Source organism: Orbicella faveolata, unplaced genomic scaffold (genome assembly GCF_042242905.1).
Source record: "Orbicella faveolata isolate gen_17 unplaced genomic scaffold, um_ofav_v1 contig_48, whole genome shotgun sequence".
Lineage (NCBI taxonomy): Eukaryota > Metazoa > Cnidaria > Anthozoa > Scleractinia > Merulinidae > Orbicella > Orbicella faveolata.
In genome coordinates this window covers 6,445,772-6,469,861 of record NW_028301578.1, presented here as the reverse complement: position 1 = coordinate 6,469,861, position 24,090 = coordinate 6,445,772, and the positions used below count along the sequence as shown (strand labels likewise).

General features: G+C 37.5%; 2 protein-coding genes and 1 pseudogene across 2 annotated transcripts; 1 reads left to right on the top strand and 2 right to left on the bottom strand.

Moving 5' to 3' along the window:
• The first annotated feature begins 4,819 nt into the window (after window positions 1–4,819).
• LOC149096194 (uncharacterized) lies at window positions 4,820–5,905 on the top strand. Its single transcript, XM_089281302.1, has one exon. It carries the CDS (start codon window positions 4,876–4,878, stop codon window positions 5,827–5,829), a length of 954 nt encoding a protein of 317 aa, XP_089137428.1. The 5' UTR covers window positions 4,820–4,875; the 3' UTR covers window positions 5,830–5,905.
• Window positions 5,817–10,980, bottom strand: LOC149096193 (uncharacterized). Its single transcript, XM_089281303.1, has 4 exons — window positions 9,763–10,980; window positions 8,015–8,224; window positions 7,718–7,920; window positions 5,817–6,169 (listed from the first exon to the last, which is right to left on the bottom strand). Exons 1-4 carry the CDS (start codon window positions 9,994–9,996, stop codon window positions 5,935–5,937), a joined length of 882 nt encoding a protein of 293 aa, XP_089137429.1. The 5' UTR covers window positions 9,997–10,980; the 3' UTR covers window positions 5,817–5,934.
• A 326-nt stretch (window positions 10,981–11,306) lies between these two features.
• On the bottom strand, window positions 11,307–12,721 carry LOC149096192 (uncharacterized; annotated as a pseudogene).
• Between the last annotated feature and the right edge of the window lie 11,369 nt (window positions 12,722–24,090).

Here is a 24,090-nt window from a genome sequence, read left to right as displayed (position 1 = left end):
GCGCTGTGTGAGTCTAAGGCGGAAAAAGCCCTGGTGACTGAGTTTGAATTGACGCGGTGTTAGGTTAGGCAAGGAACCGTCGAGAATGAACGAAAGATCTTCGATTCAGAGCGTTAATTATTCCGAAATATGAACAGTATATTTGTACGATTAGCACAACTAAGTCTGCCCTTGTACGTTCTCTGTGGGCGCGATCCATTCAACCAAAATTTCCGAGCTGATGTTTGAAAATTTCTCGGTGTCAAATGGATTGTGACGGGTTCGACCGGTCTCATTCCATTCCACTCACAAAACGAGTTTCGCGCCTGTTGGGTCACTGTTTGCTAAGGCAGTATGGCATAAACGCAATAAGGTGTAAATTTTAATGTCTGTTTAATTAATTCATTTCAATTAATCAATTAGCCTTGTGGAAGGGAGGCTGGGTTGGGTAGCTATAGGCACCCATGTGCATTACGCAAAATGTGTTATATTTACGTTGGTTTCATTGACAACATGGCAAAAATATATATGTGGTTTTGCAAATCGTATGCTATCCTTGTGATGCTCTTCTCTGCAGAACAAAAGCAATTTGCTCCAAACGCAAGCGCAGATAAGTTAGCGTCAAAGTCGACTATATGTTAAGTGAAGGATACATTTCATACAGGACTACCCACGAACGTGGAGTGCTTTTCCTTGTGGTAGAACATAACATGTGAGACGCATGCGTTCTAGCATTGCTGGTGTGATAAACTCCGTTCTCGAGTTCAGATGCACGCTTCCTTTATTATTTTTTGTCATTAACAATTATTTGCCAAAGGCGAAGTGAACATTGGCGAATATTCACCAATGTTCAGTATAATTTTCAGAGGTGAATATCAAGGACTACAAAATAACAGACTGAAAAATAAAAAACACGGACGCAATTGTTCGTGTGCATACACGTATGCAGTTGTAGTTTTAATAATAATAAGCTTACATGTACATCGATTGTCAATCAATTTACTCATTGAGTTCGGCAGTAAAACAAACGAGCGAAACACAACGAAAAATAAATTCATCCGGTACCTTTGTTTTACCGTTGCTGACTTCATTCACAGTTGTCATCATCGTCTAAAAATGAGTAGCTTTACTTTGAAGAAAACTAAATTTCGGTCAATCGATCTGACCTGCTGGCGATCAACGTAACCACTGCGTTTACGATTCTTAAAAGCCTTGAATACGAGTTCTTGAAAAGATTTTTGGTCCAAGGGCGACAGCAGTCGTTTTGAAAATTCTCCATCCTTTCAATTATCCTAGACTTAGCGTGATGTCTTTCGAAAAAATGAAAACTTCATTCAGCAACTGTCCGCCATATTTACGTGGGATATAATTTCGATTTAGCAAAGTCTCTTCCTTCGATACTTCTTGTTGAAACGCTCCTCAGTTGTATTACTTGATAGAATTGTGCATTAGTTTGACGGGGTTTCATTGCTAACTCCAAAGCTGGCAACAGAATAAGAATGCACTATTCCGTGACTCGACGTGGCTAGTTGACAATTAGATTAGGTCTTGTTTATCGGTGAAATGAAAGTTTGCCTTTTGAATAAAACAAAATCGTAAGGTTCCTCTTCGACTTTTCAGCAGATATGTTCCGGTTTTTAAGTTAGAAGTTTGCTTCATGACGTCTCATCTTACACTTAACTAAAATTCACATTGAAGCACGGTATCTTTTGATCCTTCTACTGGAAGTCACCGTTTGGAAAACCATATTATTCTGCCTATATATATATATATATATATATATATATATATATATATATGTATATATATATATATGTATATATATATATATATATATATATATATATATATATATGTATGTATATATATGTATATATATGTATATATATGTATATATATGTATATATATGTATATATATGTCTGAATTTATGAAAACCGTGTCAAATTTGGGGCAAAACTTTCGCGCCTGCCTGCCGGCAATAGCCCGCAGGGAGGCCTTTGCGGTGCTTGAAAAGCCAGGGGGGCTTCCGTCAAGCAGGGTGGGGGAAGATAGCCCTGGGACCTGGCTACCCGCTGATACCAAGCGGGGCTGCCAGGAGCTAACCCCAGGGGGGTGGGGTGGGTCACAGAGAGAGGCACATTCCTCAGTTAAAACTGCTCATTTTCTTTGCAGGACAGCCTTGGCCGGCAATGTCCTGCAGTCTTAGGGGCTGGCAGCCTGCCAGTCAGACACAAGCAAGTGGACTTTGATCGTAGACGTTGAAGTTCTATTTGTATTTTTTAAAAAATACTTATCACTAAAGACATGTTGTTGTGTGGGAAGGCACTTTTTCCTGCAACAACTGAGGTTGTAGGTGTTGGATCTAGGTTTTAGAATACAATGCCCTTTCTTGTTCTCTTTAGTTCTATAGGAAATGTATTGCTTATTTATTGCTTACTCTTAGATGTCTTGAGTCTTAGATAAAGAGGAAGATCTTGACATTTGCATTTTTCCGCGAATAATTTAATGTTGGATCCTACGTAATTAACTCGGTATACAATCATACAATGATCAACTAAGGCGGCTTATATTAAGGAATCTCTTATTCTGTGTTAAGCTTTCCTCAAATTCATTGGATTGACTTGTTCAATGTAATGTAATTTGGAATTTGTCTGAAAGATTAAAGATTAAAGATTAAATTCGCGCTTGACATTGCCTCTTTATGGATCAATCCTAAGTATATACTAAAAAAAAATTAGCATTACACGGTGTCTCGTACTACTCTTTATAACACCGAGGAATAGAAAAATATTTAATAGTTTGCACTGAAGCACATGTACATTCGCTGATCCGTACATAACCAGCCTCCTAACATATGTACATCTTATTTAGTGAGCCCTTTTATTGTGTAGCATCGCTTTATAAATTTAATTCTACCCTTAGAGCTCGAAATAAAAGGCATGAGTACGTTGCAGGTCAAAGGAGATAGAAATATTTCCAAAGAGCGAAAAGCTGGAAAAAACCGTGTTCAAATTAACCGGTGCTAAACGCCTAAAAGATAATAGGCAAACCCAACGAAATTGATCAGAGTTCGAAATAACGGAGAGAAGTTTCTTTCTTCGAGTTAGCCTAGTAGGGATTAAGTTAAACTTGCAACTTACACTACCCGCGTTGATCAGAAGTTCCAGGTGCAATCTGCCTTGATACTTCACTGAGAGATGGATTTGAGAATGGATGTCACGATGTTTTTTTTTTTTTTTCGCCTTTCGCGACTTCTTCGCGAAGAAATAGTTCAATTCCGCTAAAGTCATTTGGATTGGTCACATTCCATTGCAGCTCTGCAGCATCTAACGGGGTGGGGGTTTTCCAGCTGCTCGTATATTTTCTTACGATAAAGCGGTGTTTTTGGCAAAGTTTTGAATTGGCGATTATCAGTATCTTTTAGTCACCGTTAGGAAAGACAGGGAGTTTATCTTTTTTATATAACAAAGGGCTTGTAAGTGGTTTTCCTTTATTTAGGTGGGGCAGTAAAAACTTAGAATTTCAAAAGGTACCACCGTGTGCATTTATATTACAAGCTAACATTTTCCGATAAAATCATTCCTTCATATGTCCCATCTAAATTTCGTTTTTCGGCCTTTTACCTGGTGCCGCGAGTTAACTTTTATGTAATGCGTTAACTTGTACCCGGCCAACAGCATTGTTTTGGCTAGCACGCCTTCAAAACGTTCCGCGACAGTATGTTCTTTTCATCCTTAGTTAGCACGTACAATCTTTTTTAAAAGAATATTGTTTTTAGGCCCAGGCTGAGTATTCTTATCAGTTTTCTGCTTATTCTAGGCTGAAAAAATTCTTGTGAATATTCCTAGATTAGATAAAGGAATACAAAGTCGAGTTTGCCGATAAAACTTCAAATTTTAGCTGATCTAATCTTTTCCCCTCTTCCAAGAGAATTCAGCATTAGGTTGATATACTATTCCATTTAAAAATTATCAGTACTGAAGTAAGAAGATAGTATATTTCGGGATGGTATCTTTAACCCCCAGGAAACGTATTTGTGCTTGTAGTATTCACAACGAAATGGCAAGGTGCCTGCCGGTTACACTCTTTCTCTTTAGAATATTGAGGCTGAACTTTGCGAAATTTTAAGAATATTTTAAGCATGAACCCGAGGCTGCGATTTTGAAGCATGGCTCTGTTCTGTCATACACTATAATGTCTATATTCTAAGAATATTCACAATAATATTTTCAGCCTACAATCGGCAGAAAGACAAGAACATTCAGCCAGGAAAAAAAAACAATATCCTTATAAAAAAGGAGTGTAATGTTCCGTGTTTAATGCCCGTTTTATCTATATCTCGGCCAACCTAAAGCCTTCATTTTCCTCCGAAAGGTTTGCTTGTTTATTTCCAACTTAACGTTTCTTGCAACTGTGAAGTTCAAGAATGGCTTACAAAATCAGTATGCGTGTTTGCACAGGTCGAGCAATCTTTATTTGTTTTTGTTGAGGTTTGAATCCCTCGATACGGGGTTTCGCTGTATTTAAAATTGAAAGAGTTTTATATTAGTCAATTGTTTCTTTATCTCATGAGCTCACTTGTTTTGTTTATCTTACCAGCCAAGCTAAGTATCCACTCCGCACTATATAAATTGTAAGAAAGAATCGACGTCTCCGGAAAGAGATCATTCAATTGCATAAACGTGACCCATTGACCTTCCAAGTGTCAACACTCTGATAGTTCCTTATAGACGTCACCCAGAATCAGTACGTGTCTTAGTGAAGCAACTCCCAACAACTTCCAACGTAGATTAAGAAAAACGCTTTACGGCGAAGAATCGTGAACTTTCTCCGTTAAAAATGCAAATCACGTAGTCGAACGAATAAACAGATACATAAACGCACTCTAAAAGCAATGACAATTCACAAACTTAAAAATATGTTCCCAAAAGCACTCGTCTTGCAACTTGATTATCACAAGACTTTGCCCTGTCCAAAGATCTCAGCACAAGATAGCCACTATTCGAGGAAAATAAGAACCAATCTTCTCGGAATATACTGTGCAAATGAAGAAACTATTCACTGCTTCCTCTACGATGACAGTGTTGGTGGAGCAGGACCGAACGAGGTAATATCTTTGTTGAACAATCTACTCGAAAAAATGGAAACAAAATATGGCAGATTTGATCAGCTAACAATCTGGTGTGATAACTCTCCGGGCCAATTTAAAGAATGCTTCTTGTTTTTTTACCTCGATTACCTGGTGAAAAAGGGACAGTTTCTGATAATAGACCTCAAGTTTCTTTTAGAGGGACATTCCTACTCGATATGCGACAGGCGTTTTGGCTGTATTCAGAAGTTTTTTGACACAGTAGAGAGGGTTGAGTTACCACAAGAATGGGCAACTTTGCTGAAGAACAGTCCTTTAAAAAATATCGAGGTACACTGGGCAACTTTAAACATGATCAAGGACTATAAATCCTGGCTTAGGATGCAGTATATATCCAGGTGTGAGGGTCTAGATAAGGAGAAATTTGAAGTCAGAAGGTTAGCGTGGCTAAATTTTGGTTATGGAGAAGTCGCAGATTACGAGGGGAAATTGGAACTTGTACACCATCCTGAGACTGTGCTTATACGGTTTAATATTGACACTAAAGAGAAGCCAAGAATGGTTTCGTTCTACAAAAAAAAGCAAATGACAGAATTGAATTCCTATTTACTCGTACCTGCAAGACATGAACAGAGGCCTGTAAATAATCAAGTGAAAAAAGACTGTTTAAAGTTAGCGCGAAAATATTTATCTGAACGCGCACAAGCTTTTTATGCCTCACTAGCTTGTGAAGAAGACTCCTCAGATGATGAAAGTTAATAACTTTTATTATACTTTTTCTACCGAGGATGTTCACTTTATCCACAAACTTGAATAAATACACAATACTTTTTTATACATGTATTTGTGCCACTAGAACTGAAGTTACTGGCCATGGGGAAGGGTCTGGCTATTGGAATACAACGCCCACTCTTTGTCATTGTAGTCCCATAGTAGCTCTACTGTTTCTGGGATGTCATGCAGGGCGACAAGAAAAACCCTCGGATTTCTTGAGTTTTTGTTGGCGATGAAGGGCCTTACATTAGCGTTGTTCCTCGAGTGATTCAATGTTGCACCCCACGGTAATTCGCCCCTCACATTGCCTCTATATGGATCAATCCTAAATATAAATACAAAAAAGAGAACATTACACAGTGTTTCGCACTACTCTTTATAAAATGAGGAACAGAAAAACATTTCATTGTTTGATGCAGGTTTCAACAACGTAGCACTGAAGTACATGTACATACGTATATCCGTACCCAGCAAGCCTCCCAACAAATATGCATCTTATTCAGTGAGCCCTTTTTAGAGTGTAGTATCGCTTTATAAATTTATGTTTACGAGACTTGTGGCTCTTTTGGCGAACACTTAGCACGAAGGGCAAGCAAAGATGCAAATTGCGAGTTAAACGTACCAAGTGCTAGCGTTTTCAAGTGCCACTTGATTCATGGCACTCTAGAACAAGGAAATGTATCGCTTATGTCGGGAAGCGCTGTGAAATGTCACTCGTGCTTCATCAGTTAATGTTGCGTCGTGTTAAAACAAAATCCGCAGAATTTCATCAAGTAGCAGGAACGTACTATGGCAAACTTTGATTCAAATTAATTTCATTTTAAGCAGGAGCGTATAAGAAGGAAAGTTTCTTCAATTTTATATTGAAAATTCGACCATCGCACTGAGATATGATACTGCGAACTAACATAGCAGTGCGTGATGAAGTAGAAACAGTTTACGGTATCTGACTAGCTTTCCTGACGAATCACTGTAACACGGTCTACGCATGAAGAGGCCACCCATATGGCAGCAACATAGATTTAAGCTAGAACGAATAATTGTGTCTCATATTTTGAGTACTTTTTTAACGAATTTCCGTCTTTTATTTCGTGAAAAGATCTCATTCCTACCAACTTCTTATAACGCTTTTTTCTCCCGGAAAGTAACGATCCCTCGAAAGTAACCACAGCCCGAAAGTAAGAAGCTCCAAAGACTGCTAATTTCGAAAGTAACGTCGATCGTTACTTTCGGAAGTTTACGGTATCATACTAAATACTACAATGCTTCGTAAAAGATTTATGCAACGTTTTCTTTCCTTAAACGATGACTTCGCACCGTTTTACGCGCACGGTTAAGGGCTACAAAAATCCGTTTAATTGTTCTCCCACAATACAAATTGAACAATGTGAGATGTCTGAACTTCTTTTACGCGTTACTCGTACAACTGCTTCTAATGAGTACAGCTGGACAACAATAAGAACACCTAGAAATGAGGACGTGATTGGTGAGCAAAAACGGAAAAACAACTCCTTATTAGCTTGCATCTTGAGTCCTCATTTACAGTGTGTCATGTAAATGCTGTACGTAGACTTTGAAATTGCTTTTGTATCCTAAGCTCTGTCACCAATCTTGTAGTTTTCTGTTCAAAGTGGTCTATTTAAGAGCTAACCTACTATATATCTTATTATCTTGATTATAAAAAAAGCGTCTCTGTTTATCCCACGGAGTCGCCACTGAATAAATTGATATGTTCAAATTTCATTTCATTTCATTTCTAAACCAAACTACGTTAATTTTCCAATTTACCCCTGAATTTTCAATATAGTATACATAGCAAATTATAAAACAAATCTCAAAACACGCTTATGTACACACTTATAATAGCACTCACGCAATCTGGCGACCCGCACTCTCGAAAACCATGAGGGCGCAAACTTTCCCTTCCTCTCGGTAGATCTCCTCACGCCTCTTAACTTCTTCCAAAGTCAGCACTTCTCCTTCATATTCACATAGGACCTCGCACTTTTTAATGTCCCGCGAGGTGAAGGCGCATTTTCCCGCTTTTTTTACCGGGTCACTCGGCACACCGTGGAGCTTTAGAAATAAACATAATGTTCAGCATTCCGGCGACAGGTTAAATGTCCAGAAAGATAACACGAGATAGCTGATATTATGCATAACTGCTTACCTCAACTGGTGGAGCAGGTTTGGGGTTGAGGGACATATAATGCTGAACTCTCTCAGCCATTATACGCCCCCCAAATTCAACGGCTGACTCTCTCTTTGGACGCTGTAGGGCTATCCCCGTATACCCTCGAATGTTTCCACCAGCTTGGGTAGTTGATGCTATTGGCCATAGCCTCTGTTGGCCATATACAAGAACCGCTTTCTTAAATTGCTGATAAACACAAGGTAAAAAACATACAATGTTTAAATGCTGATAATGGTTCGTTCAATTTACATACATTTTTTCTCGATTACTATCATTCTTAACGACTTCGGAAACTGAGTTAAAATCGGGCCTACAATTACACAGGGCGGACATATATCTTAAACTGTTGAACTACTTGTACAAAGAACGAAGTAGGTAATCCGTAAAGATCAGCTACAGTTGGACTCTGCTACTTCGAACTCTCTGATGAAAAGAAACCCTCATCGTTTAGCTTATCTCTAGTTTAAAAGTCATAGCTCCTAGTATCAATAATATGTAAATAATAACCAGTCAAAAATAGTTCGTAACGCTTGTAATAAACATTTTCGTAAATCTTTCTCTAAGTAGTTGGATAGTAAGCTTATTGTATATTAATGGTATAATTAACAATTAGACCCGTAGCCTGCAAGGGCTACGGGTCAATAGCCCATGAGGCGAAGCCGAATGGGCTATTAACCCATGGCCCTTGAGGGCGAAGGGTCTAATTGTTTTAGTATCACCCAACTAGTCGGACAGAAAAGGCAACAATAAAGTTAGCAAATGCAAGTTGAAGAAATATTTGTTTGGGAATAAAACGAAAGAAAGCGTCATGCTCGATTGCGCCAATTTCGCTACTCGAGGACTATTACTAATAGTCCTCTACTAGCGTAGCCAATTAAAATGAAGGATTTGCATTAGTCTACTAGTTGGGTGATACTAATATAAAATAGATCGATGTGCGGGTTCATGCTGTTATTATATTTACGTTTCTAACTCAATTATTTTTAATTATAAAGTGTAGATGAAAGACAACTCATTTGACTTTTTGAAGCGCTTAATTTGCGTTAGCTAACCATCTGCAATAGCAGCTCGTTTTGTGTGCGATATCGCAGCGTGTTCAAATGGAGAGAGGATTATTATTGGAGCATGTACACACAACTTATAAACAAGAAAAGGTGATACCATGGTGAAATGAAGACCGAATCGTACCGAAAATAGTTACAACTTTAGGCTCGACAAAAATAAGGCCACCATAAATCGTCTGTGTAAACAGGCTTTAAATGAGCCTAAAGTTGAGGAGGTAATTGATAATTGGTAATTCTTTATTTATCGTGACAACTCCGCTTAGCTAAAAAGCTACTTTGCAGGAAGAACATTAAGGTCAAAGATTAAAGTACGATCACATTAGTTTCTCAACGGTGATCTGATATATGTTTCAATGTTGATATAGTTTTCAATTGTATCATTGTAGTCGGAAATAAAAGGGATTGGTACGTCGCAGGTCATGGGACACAAAAATCAATTCCAAAGAGCGGAAAGTTTGAAATAACCGAGTTCGAATTAACCGTTGCTAAATGCCTAAAATAACACCGGGGCACACCCAAGGGAAACAGATTAGAGTTCGAAAAAACGGGGAGTACAGTTTTTTTTCGGGTTAGCCTAGTAGGGATTAAGTTAAATTTGTAGGGTCCAACGGTAGTCACAATAGTTTAATGTAATCGGGTTCCAAGAATTTTAATACTTACCCTGTAAAAACTTCCCTTTTTCATGAGATCCTGAGTTTGCCCACGCGTACTGTCCTCTTCTGTCCACAATGAGACGACCCTGCAATATTCCTTAAAAATTTCTTCAGAAGAAACAAAACTTGTCTCTTCTGCCAAAGCAACAGATTTAAGGATAAACTCTTGTAAAAACGGACATTTTGCTGCTCGTTTGTGCTTAAGCATAACTCTTCTAACATTCGCAAATTTGGGCGGCATCTTTGCAGTGCTCCTACAGGTGTTTGTGAGCTGACGATCAAAGCGTTTTATTTATAGGTACTGAGATTTACCCATAAAAATCGTAGGAAACAACTGGTGCTGGCTGATTAGCCAATCAGAAACGCGAATCAGAAATTTCACTAGTGAAGAAAAATCAGCAACTGAACCGGAGCAATGAATTTTCACTAGTGATACTAGTAAAGATGCATACATGCCGTTGGTCTATCGTAGAGTGTTGTTTAGCCCAGAAAACAATAATTGCTATTTACAAAACTAAACAACAAATCAAATTGCTGGAAAGCTACTCGAGGAAAACGATTTAATGCTTCGAGGACGGTAGAAGATTTCTGTATGGGATGAGGTCGGGGTGGGGGTAGCGGAGGGGGGTTGTTTGCGCAACCTTGGCCAAAGTGGACGAAGCAATCAAAATGTACTTATTGATTGTCTGAGGCGTTTATTTAGGATAGTAGCAACTTTATGGACCTATGAAACATTCAGTGAAAACATTGACCTGTAAGCTTTCTTTTTTTTTTTTATTTATTTTCCTGTTCGGTGTTTACCATACAAAGTAACATCGGAACTCGTGCAAAAAAGAATTCAAAGGCGACGCGTCAGGAGACATATCTAGCAAAACCCGTGAGAGCGCTCTCCGCTATTGTCACCTTCTAAAAGCAACTCAATTGGATCATTTCTAATTTTGAATTTCTTGTTCAGCTTTGATTGAACCACCGACGTTTTCAAGTCGTTTTGTTTACTTTTTAATCTTGAAATATCCAAGTACCGATGAAATAAACAAATTACCAACGCAGCTGTTTCTAAATTGCTGTGAAGTTGCACACGGAAAGTCTCTATAAACATAAAAAGGAGAGCATTTATTATTGGAATGTTAGTTACAATTCTTAAGTTTGATTCCTGTAAACTGGAGGTATATTTCGTGACAAGGTCAATCAGTTGCCACCGCCTCGTATTTCGTTGACGGCCCGTCAGGATTTTTTTTTTTCGAACTCCGTCAGCAAATAAACGTGTCTACACACTTAGCCTAGTAAGTGTATAACAGCGAGGGTACTTGTAAAACAGCGAAGTACATGCGTATAGATAATTTGTCTGTGTAAATATTCCGCGAGGTTGAAGATATTAAGACCCGGTAAAGGTACCGACTTAGTGATGTCAGTCGAATGAGGGTCCTGTTAAATTTCTCAACTTCAGAAAGATTGTATCTATATTTAACACATTTTGGGATTTGGGTTTGAAGTTGAATGCATCAGTCTCTAATGATCAAGCTACAATAAATCAAAAACAGGAACAAGAAGTCCATTTCAATATAATTTTTATTTATTAAATGGCCTGTTGAACTTTTGTAGCGAGAATAGTTACATCGTATTTTAAGGAAGCGAATCTAGCCTCGCTTTCTCTTAAGTGAGACTGGCGTTGAGTTCTCAGCCGACAAATTTCATCTTCGGACCTGTGCCGCCCAGTTTTCCTCAATTGTTCCTTCAATTTATTGGAATTATTGTCGCAAGTTTGACAGGTATCTTGTCTCGCTTTTCTAAAACTAAGCATTTCCTTCAATTCACTGTTAAATATGTTTCTAAATGACGAAAAACTTCAAACTGGACCTTTATTGTTTCTTCTTAAACTGGTTGTCTTTAAATCTGGGTTTTCCTTGAGGAACTCAGACCACATTTGACGCATGGACACTTTTGAGTCAAAATACTTCTTAGCATTAGTTCGTGACTTCCGGTAATGGGATTCGCTTGCCTCGTATGAGCAAATAAAGTTTATCACCATGTTTTTCACGAGGGGCAAAAATTTTCTTGGCGTTCTCTGGCCCCTCTGGTCGGGTTCTACGGAAGGATTATCCAGATGAATTTTTTTCAGCAACACTTGTATCTTGCTTGATGACAATCCATAGCATTTTCTAAATGCGGTCCGACATACCTTTCCCAGTGGTGGTATGGTATAATTTACCCTCCGTTTTCCTCCTACGGTTACTCTTATTTCCATGAGCTTGGAAAAGAGGTAATTCTGTTCATTGTATGACTTTCGATAAACCGTGTTTCTTTGACCTCGTATAATAATTCTTGTTTAGAATGGATCTCTCCTCAAAAGGCAACCACTGTGACAGCAGGTCAAAAGTAGCCGATTTACATCTCTGAAAGCAGCATTTTTTCGTCTCAATATCGTTCGCCTATCCTTTGCCACGTAAGTCTTCTGGAGCTTGTGGCTGGTAACCAATTTCCTCCTTCCCTTTTCGACTGAACTCGCGATTGGATCACCATGGACAAAATACTGCCACGGCCTTGCGGAATCGAATTTGTATACAAGGTTGTTTAGGTCTTTTCCATCGCCATGGAGAGCGCCTGTTAGAATCGAGGGATTGTTGGCAGTCGTCATATTGTGAACGCAGTTTTGGCGAGCTTTCTGAAACGTAAAAAGCCGGCGTTTTTATTCTATGGCCTGACGTGACCGAACGAATGTACGAGCATTGTCCAGTTTGTTTACAAGCCTGACACGTCGACTGGCTGTCAAAAATTGCGAAATAGAACAGTCTGGAATCAGCCGTCAGCGAACACGCCCACCTATTTAACTCAGGCGAACACGTCCCTTATTTTCATCGCAAATATTCTGGAAAATATTACTTCCTTAAATTAAACCAAATCCATGTTTTGAAAAACAAATCTCCAACGAACTCGAAGGCAGAGGTATAATAATTAAACATTATACGAGGCTTGAATTACTTTCGCAACCTCTGGGGTGGACCACAGCCTGCTGTGAATATTTTTTTTCTTCTGTCGCCGATTTGCAGGAGAAAAGTTTGAAATACACTACAAAGTGGTACACCGCATTAATTATTAAATACTTCCCTCAACGGACATTTAATAAAGTTCTTTATTATATGGATGAACATGAACTAGTCCGCAATGAAAAACAAAAACTTCGTGAGCAGTCGATCTGCAGTCCATATTTTGTAATATGGACCGCTGAGAAGGACCGCCCACGAACCAATTACGGCAAATTGCGTTTTCAATTCATTCCGCAAAATAAAGAGTTTTTTTTTAAGAAGAAATCTTGTTACCTTCATACCACAAAAGCGACGCGAGAAACGTAAATAAATGTTTACCTTTCACGCGCTCGTTACCGGGAATGCCTATTCGGAGACGCATACTTGGAGAGGCGCATCAATTTATCAGTCCGATATTACATAGAAGCAAATCAGATAAAGTAGACTGTTCAACAGCCTCTCTATTTACGCACGCGAAAGAAAACGCGAGCGCGAAATAAAAAGCGAGATCCCTTTGTTCAAGTCGATTTTATGCGCGAGTTCGACGATAGGCTCGATTACCAGCCGCTGTTCGGGAAAGGAGCCTAGTTCGACGATCGAATAAAAAAACGTGAAAATAGAGGGCCGTGAACAGTCTAAGATAAATAGAAAACTTTTATATAGCAGTCTTATACACCGAAATCCAAAGTGCTTAACACCCAAGAAATTTATCAAAACCATCTCCATAGAGATAAACTATTTTGAGTGTTGTTTCTGACTATAGTTTGCCTGTGACTTTTCGCTCATACGCGGGAAAGACCGCGCGCAGGACTGGAAATTGGCGAACATGATAACTTCTGATTGTAAGCTCGTGGCGGTCAAATTAAATCGTGCTATGAAATGATACTTTTCGATGGTTTCACAAAGGTAACCACCTGAACGACGGCCATAATTCCATTCTATAAAGCTACACGGAATAGACTGACTTCAGGCGTGGATTATAAGCTCCCGTTTTAGCTCTGCTGGGATACCTGGACTGAGCGGTAAGTTTGCTTGCAATCTGATAATCTTTAGCTTATCTGAGTTATCGGCTTATGTTTTAGCAAAGAACTGGGTAAAAGCCTGGCGAAATTTCCTCCACTACTGAGTAATATACATCCTGGGATATAATTTTCAGCCTAAATGTGTTAAATGCAAGGCGAACCGAGGTGGAAAAACCGCGAATCTTTACTACCGAAGCCCGAAGCCTGCAAAATTGTTGTCAAATGAGTCAGAGCTGTCGCCAATGAAATACTTCTTTAACCACGTTCTTTGTCTGAAGTTACAGAAAGCAGGAATGGCCATCATCCGATTGTAGCTGTTGTTGAGAATTACAAATGTCAAAAAGTGAGTTTGAGCGTTGAATAGTAGTGACACATGCTAAGTTGTTACCGTTGAAACCAATTATCCGTAAGGGTACAGTTGAACCTTTATTTTCGAATATAGTTTCCTGTATGTTCGCTATAAAGCTAAGTTGTGAAAAACGGCCTTCGTAGCTTTCCTCGGCATAATGCTCAGTTAGGCTGACATATTATTATGATTTTAAAAGATAAAATAAGTTGTCACTACAGCTGATTTATGTGAGTTTCAATCCTTCGTCAGCTAAGAATGAACAGAATGAAGTCGTGAAATATTGGCCAAGCTTATTTTGGCCCGTCTATTTTCTACACGTTTATCACTAGAAATAAATCGATAAATGTATACCCTCTTGATTTAAAAGACCCCTTAATTAAGCAATTTCCCGTTCGTTTTGCTATTGAGTGACCCGGCCTAGTAATTGGGCAACTATAATAAGCTAAGTTTAAATTTAAGCTTAAATACGGGTTATTCAACGATCACGGACGTTACATTTGCACGAATATGGCAAGAGAAAAAGCATTAAAAAAGATACAAAAAAAATCATTCCCTCTGACTTAAATTCTTTATGACAGATAGAGAAGAGTTGCATGTTTAGTTGAGAACCCGTCAAATTGACTCTTTTCCAAAAAAAAAATATATTGAAGCTTAAATAAATGGAGCTTTCATGGACGTTTAACAGCTGAGTCAACCAAGTTCTCAAGTGCAAATCTTAAACCGTAATTTCCTGTGAATTGTGAAAACATAAAAACCATTGATATTGTTTGTTTAGGTACAAGGTAACACTTAAATTATGTACTGATAAATATTTCTTTCAATTGGTGCTTTTTATTTGATAATAAAACATTGTCATGGACGTCACATTCCAGATCATGGACTTAATACAGTGTTTCAAAAAGAAAATGAAATTAATGATGTTGAAAATATAATTTCCCTGTTCCTTCTTGACTTTTCCCACATTTATTAGAAAACTGGCCAAATGAAGCAAATATCAATCGGTTCAAGCAGCTTGTAAAGACATACAATGTTATGTTTAGCTTTTTATTGATATCTGGTTAGCTATTTTATTTGAAATTGTACCATGTTTTGTACTTTTTAGTAATCATTGCATGGTACATCTACGTCTTTAAAGATTAATTTTAGTTTCATTTTTATGATGTAAACCATACTTAAAAATTTCATGGAAAGCTGCACTATTAAATTTTTTAATATTAGGGCCTGTTTACAAGGAGAGAGGGTTACCTTAGAAGGCGGGTTACCCTAGCACTCACACATTTCCTTTTTTTTTCTTCATGTTTACAAGGCAGCTAGGGTAAACCCAGTAGGTGGGTTACCCTATCTACGTGCTAGGGTTACCCTGGCAGGCGGGTTAATTTTTTCCCTCTGTAAACACTCCAGGTAGGGTTAACCCGCCTACCCCGATTAACTTTCTAATTGTTTCCAGGCCCTTTGAATATAACCGTGCATTAAGTTCTCCCCGGTTGTAGGGTTACCCAACCTGTAAAATTTTGCTTGTAAACCCGGGCTATCTTTTGCCTTGCAGTTAGGTTTAACCCGCTCGCTAGGGTAACTCTCCCTCCTTGTAAACAGGCCCTTATTATTATTATTATTATTATTATTATTATTGTTATTATTATTGTTATTATTATTACTATTATTATTATTATTAGAAAAGGTTTTTCTAAAAAACTGCATTGTTTCAAGCTCTTTTTGAACATAGCTAATTTGATCTAGAATGGATAATAAGTTACTAGGTCTTTTGTTGAGAGTATGTTTGCATGGTTTCAGATTAATAACCTTTGTTCAGTTCCAAATTCTTAAACTTAAGAGACAAACACAAGTCTTATATTCAATGACATTAAATTTTAATCACAGAGCTATAATGACCATTTGTTGTGTTCACTTCAAAAGAGGAAAAAAACTTACGCTAATTACTGTGATGATCAATCATGTCTTCATACTTTGACATTTTGTTGACTATTACATGTATATTATTGTGTTGTTGCTATTATTATTATTCTACTTATTATTATTATTATTATTATTAATTCAACGGTAATTGCTCGAGTTCTAAGTCCTAATTTTTTGTTGAACAAAAAACTAACTTTTAGAACCAAGCTTTTTGGGCAATTATTACGAAGCCTCTTGCATTTACTGTTGTTCATGATATATTACATCCATGAATGTAACATTCATGACAAATTTAACGGCAAGTTTTTTGAGTGACCTTTTGGAACTGATAAGTTTTGTTGCCACAGATGTATGTTACTTGGTCAAGTAATAAAAAAAAACATCTAGTATGTTATTTTTATATCGGACTTAGATACAAGCCATGAGAAAAAACAAATTGCTCTAAATTACAGGGAATACTTTACTTGACATCCATGACAAAATTTTTGGCAGTTACACATTTCTTTAAGAATAAGTAAGATGAAAATACTTTGGTTCTAACCTGGACATTTAATATTACATTTAATGTGTACTAAACTCAGTTGTTTGACTTATGGTTAAAAGATTATTGCATCCATAATGCCAAAATACAAGGAGTCTATTAGTAGTCCCTTAGTTTGGGGAGGCCCCCCCCCCCCCAACCCCTCAGTAATGCATGATGATTTTTAAAACAGCAGTCCTTGTGCATTTTGGCTATGGACTTAAAATCCTAGAATAAGGTATTTTTAAAATGGTCCTTTCCTTTATTCTCATGTGGAATGGGCCATACATACAAGAAACTTTAATAGAAGCAGCAAAAAGAAACAAAATAAACTTGAGTGTAAAAGAAAACTGAGAAACACTCATCCTTTGTATTTCAAGTTCAAAACACACAAAATTTGTTAATTTTATAATGATAACATTAATTTCCAGCTAAGAAAATACATTGTGTTGCACTGTGCACCTGTTCATTAAAACTGCTCATTTTCTTTGCAGGACAGCCTTGGCCGGCAATGCCCTGTAGTCTTAGGGGCTGGCAGCCAGCCAGCCAGACATAAGCAAGGTGGGTGAGTAGGCTGTGTGTTGACAGAGTGCCTGTGGTTGATCGAGTGAAAAAGACTGTGTATTTTCTTGGAAAAGTGTCAGGGTGGTTGTGTTGAAATTAGCACGGTTTTCATAAATCCAGACATATATATATATATATATATATATATATATATATATATATATATATATATATTTCACGTTTATATTCCATTTACCTCCAGCAGTGAGTTAAAAAATACTCATCTTTAGGCGAATAAAAAGCTCTGTAATTATAAGATGTGATATTTTACTATCTCTTTACGGATGCGAAAACGTTTTGGGACCTTCGAGAAACTGAACCCTGGTGCATTATACTGTAACATAGTGACCTTTAACACTTTAATATGCTCTGGCAGCTTTATGGCATAAACTCAACCACTTCAAACATTATTTTTAATGCTTCGAAATATCACCTACCTGTGTTAGTGAAATAGCGTTAAATTTAAATATCTTAGATTATTAGATTGACACTTATTGTTTGATACAGCAGCTCTAAGGTTTCATCATAGAAAGGAAAGGCTATGTTTACATACATGTAGTACCAGAACAATAATTTATTAACTTATGTTGCGTGATGGGAACTATGGTACTAGATAGGCCTTTCCATTTCAACAGACCCCTATAAATTGTGGTTTTTTTGTGTTTTTTTTTTTACATTTTATCACAAAAACAGCAAGTAAAATTTTACATCTTCACCAGTCTGAATACTGTTTACAGTAAATGTTTGTACTGTTTGGATTCCATACATTTTTGGGAAAAAAGAGGAAACTGTGACTTTATAAACATAGCCTAAAAGATGTCTGAAGCCTTAGTTTATGTTATGCAATATAGTATGCCTTTGGCATCAAGGTTTTATGGTGAGTTTAAAATGTCAATCTCTATCTTGTGGTAAACGTTTTTTTTTTTTCCTATTTTCTGTTATTTCAAAATAACAATTCACTCTATGAAAAAAGTTGATCAATACTTCACACATACATGGTACTAATTTTTATAATCAAGTAAAGGTAAAGTCTGTATAGGAGCCACGTGGCCTAACAGCCTTGGGCTTATCCTGCTTTCTGTCGCATGAAGTGACTAGGAGTATTTCTACTCCCCCCTGGATGAGATGCTAGTCCATCGCAGGATTACCCCAACATTAAATTCGCCATTTATACACCTGGGTGGAGAGGCACTGTCAGAGTGTCATGCCCAAGAACACAAGAGAATGCTCTGGTTAGGACTTGAGTTCGGATCGCTCGATCCTGAGTTGAGCGCATTAACTATGAGGCCATCGTGCCCCCCACATTTTTCATAAAAATAATCAAGGCTAATTTAATCCTACAATAATTAGTAAGAAAAAACAGTTTATTCATTCATTTTATGACAAAGTTATTATCATTTTGTTACATTTGACTTTGTGAATTTAGTATATATTTAAGACAGTTATCCATTCGCAAACAATTTTAATTTAGTAATACGCATAAATTGCAAAATTTTTACTAGTTGTAGCTGACATCAGTATAGTTCTTAATCATTTTATCATTTACAAATTGGATAGAGCTGAACTTGACATGGTTTCGCACAATCTAAAAAAGGTCTTAAACTTTAGTCTTCTTGAAAAGTGCTTGAATTCAGTCAAAGGAGCTCAGTCATGGTATTTTGAAATTTTTTGGCCATGCACAAAATTACATTTAAGTCATCTTGTTATGGATAGAAAGAAAAAGAAACATGTTTTATTTGTTACAATATACATTGTAAACCTTATTCATGACTTATAAAAACTATTTGAATTTTACCGAGTTTTTACTTATTGCAAGAAATTTCTTATTCTGTATTTGTATATTTTCTACTATTATCATTAAGATCCACAGATTTGATTACAGTATAACAGTACATTCCATGCATTTTTCTTCAAGTCATTTATCGATAAGGGTTTCTGCCTTCGTTTTTCGATGTACATGCTATTTACAGGCTCCTTTTTCAATTTCCATGTTATTTACAGGCTCCCTTTTTTGATTTCCATGTTATTCTCAGGCTCCCTTTTTCCATTTTCATATTATTTACAAGCTCCCTTTCTCAATTTACATGTTATTTGCAGGTTCCCTTTTTCAATTTACATGTTCTTTACAGGCTACCTTTTTCCATTTTCATATTATTTATAGGTTCCCTTTTTCAATTTACATGTTATTTACACGCTTCCTTTTTGGATTTCCATGTTATTTACAGGTTCCCTTTTTGATTTACATGCTATTTAAAGTATTTTGGCAACCTCTCTGTATTAAATTTACAAAAAAAAGTTATTTCACAAGAAATTTACAGGCTATTTAAAGCATTTGCAGGAACAGTTTACATGTCATTTACATGATCTTAGCCCTTTGCTTTAAAAAATTTACAGTGTTTTCTCCATCATTTACATGTTTGACTTGAAAATGTACATGTTGTTTGGAGCCTCAAAAACATGTAAAAGAGAAAAATCATGTAAATTATTCTTTACGGTCTCTTTTGGATTATTTACATGTTAATTACATGTTATTTACATACTCTGTAAATTTTCAACTTTTCCCGTGGATCTCTCTGTTTTTAGATACAGATTAATTAAAAATGGCTTTGCGGGCCCGAAAAAAGATTCCAGGACTTTCGAGAAACGGGACGTCTGCAAATTATGTGAAAACTTTTTTAGTTCTCTCAACTCAAATTTTTGTTGTAATACTCTATTCTGACACTGGATTACTAAGAACTAAGAGGAGTCACAAAATTTTTTCATGTCTCATTTTCGTTTTTTTTTTCTTTATTTAGGTAAAGGTCTCCGAGGAGGCTCCGCCCAGGTCAGCGGCTACCTAACCACCTTTTTTCTTGGTGTGCTTGGGAGCCTGGCCCTCACAGCATAAATGGGACTTCCTGGCTGCTTGCTTAGCTGTTGCTAACTGGAATCTTTTGAATTTTTATTAATTGAAATAATATCTGTAAACTTCCCACAAGTTAAAGTCTTTACACGCTTAATTCGATGATTTATGAGCTGGACTTCACTAATTCAGTTAAAACCTGTTTTGATTTCATAAAAGACTTGTAAGGCCCACTAATTTCGGCAATACTGGTTAAGCTCAAAACAGGAAAAACACTATTTATTTTTAAGACAAAACATCTACATATCGAAGAGAAGACTTGTATATGACAAATTTCTCAAGTCTCTGTTTGGCTCATGAACGCTATGGAAATATTTTACATTGCTATGCTGTTTGTTTACAAATATTTTCATGGCTGTGTACAAATATTTTCATTGGATGAGTTTGGTTTCCGAGCTTCTAACCAAAGGAAACGTCTGTTTTAAACTAGCATTTCGTTTTTTAAAGTGTATTTATGCAATTAAAAGTCTCATTTCGAAAGTTTGGGTCTGCAGATGTGTTTCGCACCAGTCCGCAAAACGAAAAGTTGTAACACTGTAACGAGTTTCTAAAGCCAGTGTTGTGGTGCGTCGGCGTGCAAGTTAAACACTAAGCTGATTAAGCTTAAGTGGTAAAGATGGTAAAGTAACCACGGTAACGTGTTTCTGAAGCCGACTTTTCGAGAGTTAGCCATTTGTCACAGGAAATCAGCCACGTTTCCAGGCTCTCTCTCCTGTGCCTCACTTGTCGTTATAAGAGGTAGAGGAGAGAAAGCCTGGGAACTAGGATAACCCTTTCAAGCCAAAAGGTACACCAGGAAAATGTCGTTTTTAAGCCTTAAATCAGTTTTTTAGCTGCCATGACGCTAAATGGGCCTTAATTTTACCGAAAAAGCTATTTTTTCCCGAACGGAGAGATTTCCCAAGATTAGGGCCAAATATGTAGAATATTTCAATTTGGTGCATGCGCATCAGCCAAAATTTGGACTTTTTTGCGATTGCCTGTTCCGAAATTTTTTCTGACCTTTTTCCTTTCCTTTTTCTTGGCCCTTTCACTCTCGCTACCCTTTCCGTCTCACATTCTTTCGGGCTGTCCTAAAAAGTTGGGTGTTAATTATGGGCAAAGCCTGGAAATGGGACCTTGATCAATTATACGTATAATTATAGGCACCAAAACCGATAACGTTGTTTTTCAATTTGCTACGTCAAAATGTCATCGATTTCAAAAAACGACTGTTGCGCCGGTAGATCTATCCTAGCTTTACCATTTGCTTATCAAGGATATCTGGTGACATTTAAATTGATGACGTCAATGGCAGTACAAGGAGCACGACCATTAAGTGGCAATATATGGCTACTTGGGCGTCAAAGGGTTAAAAGAAGAAGGATTACGTCACATGCTCAAGATTTTGAGCATGTGACGTATTCATTAAGATATGTACTCAACGTTTTGGTCGCGGTTAAAAGGTATGACTCGAAAGGACCTCACTAAATATTCAAAACAATGACGTCAGACGATGCGTCCCGAAGAAGTGGTTTTTTTGAGGAAAGAAACCACCACTGATTTGACAACTAATTACCAATGATGGGTAAAGCTGATGAAGGTTGGTAGATAACAGAACGACAAATTTACAAATATTAGCCAGCTTTATCAAGATGCACCCGTGAGATAGCCCCTTTAAACTTAAGTGAACTTTAGTTCACCTCTCGTACGATGTAGGTCGGTAAACTTGTGTAACTGGTAACACACAATGAAAAAAGGCCTCAGTTATTTTTTGTCCCTGAAAAAGAGGCGTTTGTTAACATGAATAAAGAACTTCACCGCAAAGATCAAGTCAAGGAATCGCTGTGTGGAGTTTTAAAGCTACATTCCTTTCTAGGTACTAGAGTAAATTACAGGGACATGTATTATCTAAAAATCGTAAAAATGAGGCTAGACAGGCCGTGGTGATTTTTTCCATACAAATCTTGTAAATTTAGATAACTCACAGCTTTACCATCTTTAAACACGTACCGAAATGTTTCAGTGTATATATGTTATTTGCCAGCTGGGAGGTCCGTATGGTGAAAAACTGTGACCGAGGCAGCATTTTGAAGCCCGAGGTCACAGTTTTTCACCATACGAACCGACCGCAAGCCGGTAAATAACATGTTTATTTTTTTTTCCTGCAGTAAATTGGTTTTACAGATTACAAATGTGTTTGTTTACGCAACTCTTGTCATTGAATCGGGATGCGGGCGGTCTACTAACGATTTGTAAAAAATCTCGGCAACAAGCGAGTAATTCAGATAGTAGACAAAGAAAGATTTATTAAAAAACAGATTTTTTTCGAACTACTTTGTATTAGTTGCATTTATTTCACCAGTTAAGTTCTCCAAAATTGCTTTTCCGTTGTGAAATTCCGTGCAAAGTTTGAAGTTTTACTACAGAAACAATTTCTGTCAGTCGTTGCTTTTGAAATCACTTCGTCACTTTTCTACCGTAAATTGAATAGCAGAAGGCGAGGAAATTCGTTAAGTGTATTCCACAGCAATTCTTCTAATTACAGCAACGATCAGAGAGGTAAACTCGACTGAAATTGACTCAAATTTTACGGCGAGAGAAACAAAGGATTACGCACCATTACAGCGCCAAGCTACAAACAATTAAGCAGACTCTCACAACTTCAAAACACTCAATTGAATTTACAGTGACTTTCCTTCCCATTTTAAAGTGAACAGAGATAAACTGGCGTTGACTAATCGTCTATGGATGTGCAAAAAAGGCAAAAGATTGACGATTACCGCTAACTTTTAGGAGCGAGATTTAAGCAGCGGGAAAAAATCCGGCCCCTGGGCCGTATCGTAAAAAGCTGGACCGGTCACGTGCGTATGATTAGCCAATCAAATTCGAGGATTTAGGATTCCGGCCCGCTCAGATGCTTGAGAAAAAATAAAGTGTGTTATGCCACTTCCTTTTGATGTTACCCGGTGAGTGCTTGTAGAAACTTGACCAGATAACAGAAGTCAATGGCAGCCATTTTTGCATAAGGTTCGTAGGGATCCTTTATCACGTGAAGGCAATCACAATTTGTTTGTACTTTTTTTCTTTCTGTGTAAAGATCTCAGAAAACACGGAGAAAAGAAGAAAAAGGGCCTCTGAGCAACTCAGGGATGACATTACAAATGGAAAGGCAAGGGGAGAAAAGCGGGTATATATTGAATTTCCACGGGATTCCTACCATGCTGATCATTTTTAGGACAGGTATGTCTGTTTGTTAAAGGCCAAAACAAGTAAACGGCTATCGCCCGACCGCTACATTTTGTTACAGAATACACGAGACAAAATGATGCCTGGAGTAAACAAAATTCTGCTTTTGGGTTACAGGTGGCTGGAATATCTCAAAGAATCGACCCAAGAATAATGGAAAGAATACAAGCTCTCTCCGGGAATGGTGTCCGAGATGTAAACGAGATGAAACTTTACATCCATGTGTATTTAAAGAATAGTCTATTTCCGTGAAGCACACCTCCCCTTAAGTCTAATAAACGCTTCTGCCCCAGCAAGAGTACCCTAAAAAATCGCATGTACAATGCAGTTATCAAATAGCGTTTGGCAAAGGTTGACCAGGCGAACCTCATTGAAAAAATCAAAGTTTGGCGAGCTGAAAACAAGGGTGATTTTCGAATTTCGTTCCTATGTTGACCCAGAATTCAAGGATGCCGCTGCGGACAGTGAAGACAGTGTTGAAGAGGGCGAACTTGAAGAGGACGATCTGGAGGAAATGATAGTGGACGATGGCACCTCGAATAAAGCCTGCTATTCGTCCACAAGACGAGCTGGCAACGACGTCTCCTTAACAGATATGGGAATGAGCTCTCCCTTTTACATGCCACCTATAGGACAACAAAATATTCTCTGCCCTTCTATTTCCCCGTTGTAAAGACGAATATGGAATACAAAGTCGTAGCTTCGTTTGTAACACAATCGGAGACCTCTAATGCTGCTAAAGAGGATTTGTCTCTCATTAAGAAATGGAATCCTGATTGGGCTCCAAAACTCTTCATGGTTGATTATGCTGAA

Coding starts and splice junctions, on each gene's coding strand:
- LOC149096194 (XM_089281302.1), top strand. CDS start 4,876: ATGACAATTCACAAACTTAAAAATATGTTCCCAAAAGCACTCGTCTTG.
- LOC149096193 (XM_089281303.1), bottom strand. CDS start 9,996: ATGCCGCCCAAATTTGCGAATGTTAGAAGAGTTATGCTTAAGCACAAA. Junction 7,921..8,014: donor AACCTGCTCCACCAGTTGAG/GTAAGCAGTTAT, acceptor TTATTTCTAAAG/CTCCACGGTGTGCCGAGTGA. Junction 6,170..7,717: donor AGTGCGGGTCGCCAGATTGC/GTGAGTGCTATT, acceptor ATTTATATTTAG/GATTGATCCATATAGAGGCA.